Source organism: Entelurus aequoreus, linkage group LG26, assembly GCF_033978785.1.
Source record: "Entelurus aequoreus isolate RoL-2023_Sb linkage group LG26, RoL_Eaeq_v1.1, whole genome shotgun sequence".
Lineage (NCBI taxonomy): Eukaryota > Metazoa > Chordata > Actinopteri > Syngnathiformes > Syngnathidae > Entelurus > Entelurus aequoreus.
In genome coordinates this window covers 7620008-7629998 of record NC_084756.1, presented here as the reverse complement: position 1 = coordinate 7629998, position 9991 = coordinate 7620008, and the positions used below count along the sequence as shown (strand labels likewise).

Genomic DNA, 9991 nt, shown 5'->3' with positions numbered 1-9991 from the left:
AACATAAACACAACAGAACAAATACCCAGAATCCCATGCAGCCCTAACTCTTCCGGGCTACATTATACACCCCCGCTACCACCAAACCCCGCCCCCCCCCCTCCCCCCCAACCCTGCCCCCCCCTCACACACACACACCACACACACATCAACCCCCCCCCCCCCTCTCCGTGCGTCGGTTGAGGTGGGCGGGGTTTGGTGGTAGCGAGGGTGTATAATGTAGCCCGGAAGAGTTAGGGCTGCATGGGATTCTGGGTATTTGTTCTATTGTGTTTATGTTGTGTTACGGTGCAGATGTTCTCCCAAAATGTGTTTGTCAAATTTGTCCTCTACATTTGACCCATCCCCTTGTTCACCCCCTGGGAGGTGAGGGGAGCAGTGGGCAGCAGCGGTGGAATCATTTTTGGTGATTAACCCCCAATTCCAACTTTTGATGCTGAGTGCCAAGCAGGTAGGTAATGGGTCCCATTTTTTATAGTCTTTGGTATGACTCGGCCGGGGTTTGAACTCACAACCTGCCGATCTCAGGCACTCTAATCACTAGGCCACTGAGACCAAATAAATAGACCTAAATCAAATGTCTTCAGTAGACGACGCTGGTTCTCCGGAATATACAAAATAAGACTAATGGTTAAGGGTGAAGTCCGGCCCCTGGGTCCTTCGCTTTCTGGGAATGTGGCTGCCAAAACGATGTAGTTTTTACAGTTTGTCGGGTTGACCTGAGCTAGAAAGAAAGGGAAACGTCCTAACTGGCTAATGATGAGAGAAGAGGCTCCACTGTCAAGCCTATCAGGTATCGGTTACCACGGCGACAGGCACAAGCACGTAGTGGACGGGGAATACACTTGGCAGGCTCCACCTTCTGAGAGTTTCATGTCCATAGAAAACAGAAGAGGTGTGGCTTCTTGTCAGCCCAAATGTTTTGGAGAATGTTCACAGACTCTCACACGCTTCCTGTTTTTCCGGTTCCGTCTTCCCACATGCCGGGCGGAACAAGCAAGCGGCCGAAGAGAGAGAACTCTCAAGGACTTGGAGGAGGTGTTATTTTTTATTTTTTTATTAGTCTTGTGACGTGTGGCATATCACGTCCATGACGGTGGGTCATTTGAAAGCAGGCCCGCTGACGATCACCCTCAGCTAAGCCGATGGGCATCAGGGAGAAATCGCAATCTCAGAGCCCCGCCGTAGAATAGACGGCAGTCAACAGCATGGAGGCATTCAGACAGACTTTTGGGCATTTCCCATTTCAGATGTCAACATACAAGAGAGCCACGTTGGATGAGGAGGACCTGGTTGACTCCAGCGGGGACGACGTCTACCAGTCAACACCCATGCAGGTAAGACCCTTTTCATATTGGATGTATGAGAGGTGTCATTAAGCATGTTTGTTTGGCTAATCTTGGACGGCTTTGTGGTGAATGGGACTTAAAGGGCATACCATACCATACCAATAGTTTTTGAGGTCCTAAACAGCTGCAGGGTGACGTCACAGACTGAATCTAATGGTCCCACATTTCACTCTGCTCCTCTCTGGAAGCATCCGATGTTCATAAGGTTGATGATAAGAGTGGGACCACCTCTGATGGAAGTAGCAAATCATTATTGTTATTGCCAAAGTCTTTCAAAGGTACACATGCCTGAAGGCCAGCTGCTAAACACATGTTTCAAGTTAACTTGTGGTTGAAAGTTGATTGATTTACCGGTAGTATAATGATATAACCACAGCTGGACGAGTACTATAAAGATATAACCACAGCTGGACAAGTACTATAATGAAATAACCGCAGCTGGAAAAGTACTATAATGATATAACCGCAGCTGGACAAGTACTATAATGAAGTAACCGCAGCTGGACAAGTACTAAATGATATAACCGCAGCTGGACAAGAACTATAATTATATAACCGCAGCTGGACAAGTACTATAATAAAGTAACCGCAGCTGGACAAGTACTATAATGATATAACCGCAGCTGGACAAGAACTATAATTATATAACCGCAGCTGGACAAGTACTATAATGATATAACTGCAGCTGGACAAGTACTATAATGATATAACCTCAGCTGGACAATTACTATAATGATATCCGCAGCTGGACAAGTACTATAATGATATAACCGCAGCTGGGGGGTTCGGTGGGCGATTATGGGTTTGTTTGTTTTTTGTCATAAAGAAATACAATCATGTGTGCTTACGGACTGTATCCCTGCAGACTGTATTGATCTATAATAATATATAATAGCGGAGCATAAAATTTAGATGGCTTGGATTGATTAGCTCTAGGTTCCAGCGCCCCCCATGACCCCAAAGGGAATAAGCGGTAGAAAATGGATGGATGGATGGATGTTTTGATAATGTCTTATCATGGAATTAGAGTCTTTTGGGGGCGGCTGACAAAAAAAAAGAGTTCAGAAAAAAAAAAATCCTGGTCATCAGGGCGCGCCGGCGAAGGCACGAACTTGGCGCAGGGAACAAAACTAACACTTTAACGTAAACTATGATCATAAAACAAACAACACTTACTGTGGCTTGAAAAGAGCAGCATGAACTATGACATGAGCAGAGCAAGAAATGAACATCAGCATGAAACTATCAATGTCGCCATGGAAACTAAAACAAACAAGGGAGTGCAAACAGGAACTCATGGAGTCTTAAACCGAAAATAACAAAAAACATGATCCAGACCACAGATCATGACAGCAGTGATGAATGAAGAATTCATATGAGTACATTCACAAAGTGCAGGGGTGTCAAAGTCAAGGCCCGCGGGCCAGATCCGGCCCGCTAATTAATAATCTATGCCCCCTGGGATGATATTTTATTAGTATTAGAACTGGCCCGCAGGCCACAACCGCCTGCTGCTTTTTTGCACACACCAATACTCTATCAGTAGTGGCGCTAGGAATTTTCAAAATGGGGTCCCATGGACCCCATCAAGTCATAAAAATGGGGTCCCACAGTACATTTTTGGGGTCCCATTTTTTGTAAGCGTTTTGAAAACAAATGATAAATGTATGCATTATCCTGTTATATCTCACATTCTATATTATGTTTTGGAAAAAGGTTGTCATAAACGTTCCTAATTCATAAAAAAAAATAATACAAAAGAAAAAAATGTTTTATGCATATGTAAATGTATTCAGTTAAAAACATTCATTCACTTTCTTCTTTCCTTCATAGATCTAAACTTTACTGCTGCCGATAGTTTTTTCTATATTTTTATTGTAATATTTTCAGAATGTGTTTTTTCTATTTTTGGCCAAAGTAAGACAAAAAAAAAACAATCTGAAGTTGTCTTTATTTTTTAGTCTTAATGCCATGATTTTAATAGTCCGGTCCGCGTCTGCACAGATTTTCCTCCATGCGGCCCCTGAGCTAAAATGAGTTTGACACCTCTGATCCAGTAGCACCTGCAGTGAGCAAACTCGTCCAAAAGATGGCGCCATAGCACAAACAATAACACACCATTAAAGTGTCTTTGCATGTGTTTAATGAAAACTTTTTGCTTCATGGCCGTCAGCAAACAAAAATCCATAAATTAGCCGCACCATTTTATAAGCCGCAGGGTTCAAAGTGTAGGAAAAAAGTAGCGTCTTATAGTCCAGAATATTGTACCATTTTCTATGTTATTAGTATGGCTGCATTTACAAACTTGATTGGCTGTTTAACGAATAGTTAAATAGAACAGTTTGTACAGCACGTTTCTTCATAGGAAACAATGATTTTGCACATGTGACATTTAAAAATTTATTTTCACAAACTGTGCACTTGTCTGCTGCTGCAAACCACTGACGACCATCTTCCTTTCTCGGGAACAAACTTTGCACTATCGTCGTCGCCATGATGTTCCTGTGTGTGACACGAGGGGGAGGAAGGAGCAAAGGATATGCCCTTTGCAAGAGGGAAAACAACTAGAATTTTTAATTCTTTAAATCACCCGCAACAAAAACTTTAATGAATGAATAAAATGAAATATCATCCAGGCCGGTATACGTCCCATTTTCCAGTATAACGCCCCACAGCCTCACCTTGTATAGTACCATCCTTCTTTTAATATCATTATTGCCTTAGCTACCTTGTACTGAGCAGCCTGAATGCTGCTGTGATTTTTTTTAGGGAAATAAAAGCAGCTGATGGAGTACAGAAGAGATCTGCTCTTCTTCTACCAGTTAAAGTCCAGGCCAGAAATGTGGGCCACTTTAACTTAAGATCTTCTTATTTGATAGTGTAGCGAACGGAATAGTTTTAGGCGCATAAGTCTGAATCATGCAATGTTGGTCTCCACAGCGGGTGTATCAAGGTGAAAAAGAAATCTGTGACAGTGGAATCGTCGTGTGGAAAACAAAGTGACCCAACTTTGACAGGGAAAGCAGATTTGGCTCATTTGAACCATATGCTTACAATTCTTACTGGTTCCCAGTTGGTCTTCATGTTTTTACAAAACAATACCGAATTTTTGAGTAGCCATTTTTACGCTACGTATTGGTATGTAATCGTCTTTGTCGGTATGTTAGTTACAGTAATTTTCGGACTATGGAGCACACTTGTGTATATGCTGCACCCACTAAATTTTAGTAAAAATATATATGTTTCCATATATTAGCCGCACCGGACTATAATCTATATATGTTATGAAATGAGTTATTTACACAGAAAGATTCTGTACATTTTTATTTACATGCCTTAATTGTTTCCAAACGCACCCACTAAATTTTAGTAAAAATATATGTTGCCATATATTAGCCGCACCGGACTATAATTTATATATGTTGTGAAATGAGCAGTGTTGGGACTGTAACGCCGTTAGTTTCGGCGGTAACTAGTAATCTAACGCGTTATTTTTTATATTCAGTAACTCAGTTACCGTTACTACATGATGCGTTACTGCGTTATTTTACGTTATTTTTTATGTAGTATCGGCTACAAACAGAAGATCTGAGTGTGTTTTATTGGAGCGCTGCGGTGTCGGAAAATAAAAGGCGTGCTTTGTGTGGGTGTGGGGGGGGCTATGTACTTCGGGGCTAACAACCTTCACTTTACAGTGGGTCTTTACAGCTCCGGACTCGAGGGTGAATGACGAAGGCGGCAGTTTGTTGCAACTTTGTGACTTGGTGTCTTGCACGGTGCACGCAGCCATCCACCAAGCTAGAGCACCTGCACATGCTCCCTCACTTCTCTCGCCCACTCACTCACTGACGTCACTCACCTCACATGCTGTCATGTCTTATTTATTTATTTATTTTTATTTATTTATTTTTATTTTTTAATTTTTTTTGTCCTGCCCAGCTTCTCAGGCAAATCATATAGTAGATGTAGATGCCCATATCGGCTGTTCAGATTTACTTTACAAAAGAGAAGTGTAGGATACTTCTCTTGTTGCCTTATTTGTATTTTGACTTTATTAAATGTATTTATATTATCATTTGGTGCAGCCGGGCCGGAGCAGGAGGGGATAGAAAGAGAAAAAAAGGAAGACAGAAGGGGAATTGTGGGGACAAGAGGGGGATTAGACAGAGAGACAAAAACAACAACAGCAAACACAACAACAACAGAGCAACATCAGCAAATACGACATGTACAAATATGATGGTAAAAGTAATAGCAAATAAGCAGTTAGCGAAAATAAAAAATAATACAGAAATGACAATGAGCATTATTACACTAAAAATGGAGCAATATGAATACCAATAGAAATAGTGCTATTGATAATAAACAATACCAATACTTTTCCTTTATTATCAACAATAAAATTGTTCAAATGCAACAATACATATACGTAATGATAACTTGAGATACGAAAGAATGCAGAAAAATGGAGGGGAAGAAAGAGAAGCAACCTACATGTCATGTCTTAAAGGGCCACACACACACACACATACGCTACTCTCATAACAACTAACACGACATCATGGCGAAGCCAGAAGTCGAGTTTCTTAACATTCTCACTACTTTTCTTTTGTCGAGCACAAAGAAAAGAACATTTTAGTTAAATGTAAGTTATGTCTTGGATCAAAGATCCCATCTACTTAAAGTTAAAGTTAAAGTGCGAATGATTGTCACACACACACTAGGTGTGGCGAAATTATCCTCTGCATTTGACCCATCACCCTTGATCACCCCCTGGGAGGTGAGGGGAGCAGTGAGCAGCAGCAGTGACCGCGCCTGGGAATACTGCCCAAAACAGCAATTCAAATCTGCTGAAACAGCTACAAAAGCAACATGCTTGGACGAAGCTAGTAAAGAGAGACATAGACTCTGATGCCACTTCACCTCCACCTAAGGATTTTAACGGAGGGACTGCTATCCAGGACAACATTGATAGAGCCATTGCAGCGTATGTACTAGAAGACATGCAGGCTATTTTTACAGTGGAGTTACCCGCTTTCAGGCAGCTAATTAGCATGATACCGGCGTCAAACAGCAAATGGCACGTAAAACATGTTCCAAGTACATGACAGTGAGTACATAAACATGGAAAGCGAGCTAAAGAAAACACTCCAAATTCTGCTTCTGCTCATCATTCATCATTGAAGGTACACAATCTATGTCAATTCTCTTATGTACTCTTTCATTCTAAACTTCTAGAGTGTTTGATTATCACATCACTCTAAATGTATAGACTATAAAGTTCACAAACATAAAGAGGGATCCTAGTGGGCCAGGGCAATCTTTCCTTATCTCTAAACTAAAACTGGGGAAATGTGTAGAGTGTTCTGGGCTTCAGTACAGTGTTGATCTCCTGAAGACATGATTTTATTTCCGAATTCCTTGAGAGAAAAAAAATGCCTATTTAGGCTTTGTGTATGTCATGTGTGCCTTCCTTGGGTGAAGCCAGGTTTACAGCTATGCTGTTATTATGCTGTTTGTTACTTATGTATGTTTGTATGTTATGTTGCAGCTATTTAAAATAGTTTGGTCAATTTGTTCTGGCCTGAAATAAATTGGCTCTTTGAAACATATCTTTGTCTTTGTGTGTTGTATGTAGACCACATTGCTTAGCAGAGTTCAGTGATGCAAATGCATGTCAAGTTGATCAACACATTGTATTATTTTCCAGTGCAATAACAGTACTGAAATGAAGGCTAAAAGGGCATTAATGGGAGCTTTAAAAAAAAAAAAGTAGAAGAAGTAACTAAATAGTTACTTTTCACAGTAACACATTACTTTTTGGTGTAAGTAACTGAGTTAGTAACTGAGTTACTTTTGAAATAAAGTAACTAGTAACTAACTAGTTACTGGTTTTCAGTAACCAACCCAACACTGGAAATTAGTTATTTATAAAGAAAGATTCTGTAAATGTTTATTTACATACCTTAATTGTTTCCAAACGGCGCCTGTAACACACCAGTAAAACGACTGATCCATCAAAACAGAAGTCATCGTCATGGACCCACTACATGCGCAAGCTAGCTCTCCAATCAGCTAAACAGACTCAATAACTCCACAATGAAGTTTTGGTGAATTTACTAAGGAATTTGTGAAACTGAAACAATACAAAAATAATGCTATTGTAAGTTAATAATACTAACACAGACACTCGCGAACGTGTTAGCATGTTAGCTAATGCTAACGGAGCTTGTTTGATTACATTACGTACAGATATGCATGAAAACACTAGAGGTAACACTACTATTTCCTACAGACGTCACACATTGAACGGTTTAGTATGTATAAACAGTCTTTGTTATATTGTTAAACTTACAAACGTTTCTTGGAGTGATGAATGAAGAATCCATATGAGTAGAAACGCTATGGACGACTATAAGACGGAACGGCTCTTGTACTTCCAGTTGAAAGCGCTAAAAAGAAGGGCACTGCAGCACTACAGCTTCTCTAATTACTCTTTGCATTATCCTGGTAGTGTGCTTTTGTCAGGCACAATGTGTATTTGTAATGAGAAGAAAATAAGTTGTTTTGCACTTAACAAGAAGGTGGTATGTGTGTGCAGGTGAATCTTCTGCAGGGGCGTGGCCTCCCTTGTTGGCCTGAGAGAACGCAGAGGGAGAGGAGGCTCCTGGTTTTAGTGTGTGTCCTTTCTGTGGCCCTGTTCGTATCGCTCATCACGACCGCCGTCTTCTACCGGCAAAGTGAGTACTGGACTGGTTGTAGTACTGGACTCTCGATGTTAAACTTAAGGAGGCAAAGGTGTAATTTTGATGACTTTCGTTACTAATTTCCCTTTAACTTTCTAACGCATCTTTACTTTATGAATCTGCTTAAACTGATTTTTGTCGTTGTTGCTGTTTTGAGTATCTTTGCTGTCATGGCAACCTTCTAAGGCAAAGGTGTCAAACTCAAGGCCCGGCCCCAAATCTGACCCGCCACATAATTTTATTTGGCCCTAATATGCGTCAATAAAGTACTTTATATTTCTTACTAAATGTATTCATTCTTTCTATTTTGACCGCCAGAAATACATGTACTGCATGCAATTAAATATATTTTAAAGTTAAATATCAAATAATGCAATAATTATGTGATCATCCATTCAAAAGTCTTTTGTTACAATAAAATAAATACTTAAATATCTGCTTGACTTATGATTTCAAAGCAAGTTATCCATCCATTTGTACACTGTAAAAATAATAGATTTTAGGGTAAAAAACAAACAAACTGGCAGCTAAGTCGCAAGAATGTTACCATAAAAAAACTGTGGTATCATTTTTCCATTTACAGTAATACACCGTAAAAATAGATTTTACGTTTAAAAAAACTGGCAGCTCAGTCACAAGAATTCTAACGTAAAAAAAGATGTGGTACAGTTTTTTTCCATTTACAATATTACACTGAATATACCAACATAGATTTTACAGTAAAATTCTGGCAACTGAGCTGTCAGGTTTAACTGTAAAATGTACACTTTTACTTTCACAATGTACATAGAAAATATATTTAATAATAAAATGCCTTTGCAATTATTCAGTCATGTCTGTGTGATCATGTTTTGTTTTAGTCATGTTCGGTTTTGTTTTTGGACTTTTTGTGCACTTTTATTTGTCACCATAGCAACCATTAGTGTCACCTGGTTCACATTGTCATGTGGTAACAACACTGTGGATACTTCCTGACCACCAGTGTTGGGACTATCGCGTTACAAAGTAACGCATTCGTTTCGGCGGTAACTAGTAGTCTAACGCGTTATTTTTTATATTCAGTAACTCAGTTACCGTTACTACATGATGCGTTACTGCATTATTTTACGTTATTTTTTATGTACTATCGGCTAGAAACAGAAGATCCGATTGTGTTTTATTGCTGCGGTGTCGTCCTTCTGAATGTTCCTGTGTCACACGCTTTGTGTGGGTGGCGTGTCTGTGTTTACATCATGGCGGAGCCAAAGCCGAGTTTCTTGACATGGAGATATTCTCACTACTTTTCTTTTGTCGAGCACAAAGAAAATAACATTTTAGTTAAATGTAAGTTGTGTCTTGGATCAAAGATCCTATCTACTGCCCAAAACAGCAATTCAAATCTGCTGAAACAGCTACAAAAGCAACATGCTTCGACGAAGGTAGTAAAGAGAGACACACAGCGGCTGGATTTTAACGGAGGGATTTCTAGCCAGGACAACATTGATAGAGCCATTGCAGCGTATGTGCTAGAAGACATGCAGGCTATTTCTACAGTGGGGTCACACGATTTCAGGCAGCTGGACACAGTGGACAGTGAGTACATAAACATGGAAAGCGAGCTAAAGAAAACACTCCAAACTCTGCCTCTACTCATCATTCATCACTGAAGGTACACACTCTGTCAATTCTCTTATATACTCTTTCATTCTAGACTTCTAGAGTGTTTGATTATCACATCACTCTAAATATATAGACTATAAAGTTCACAAACATAAAGAGGGATCCTAGTGGGCCAGGCCAATATTTCCTTTTCTCTAAACTAAAACTGGGGAAATGCGTAGAGTGTTCTGGGCTTCAATACAGTGTTGATCTCCTGAAGACATGATTTTATTTCACAATTTCTTGAGAGAGAAAAAG

The 9991-nt window shown here is 39.9% G+C and overlaps 1 protein-coding gene across 1 annotated transcript in view; it reads left to right on the top strand.

The window, feature by feature from the left end:
* The first annotated feature begins 1031 nt into the window (after positions 1-1031).
* The window catches only part of ece1 (endothelin converting enzyme 1), a 55090-nt gene continuing 46130 nt past the window's right edge, over positions 1032-9991 (top strand). Inside the window, exons 1-2 of the mRNA XM_062038000.1 lie at positions 1032-1337; positions 7951-8089. Coding sequence (XP_061893984.1) covers positions 1209-1337; positions 7951-8089 — 268 coding nt within the window. The 5' untranslated portion in view covers positions 1032-1208. The remainder of the gene's footprint in view (positions 1338-7950; positions 8090-9991) is intronic.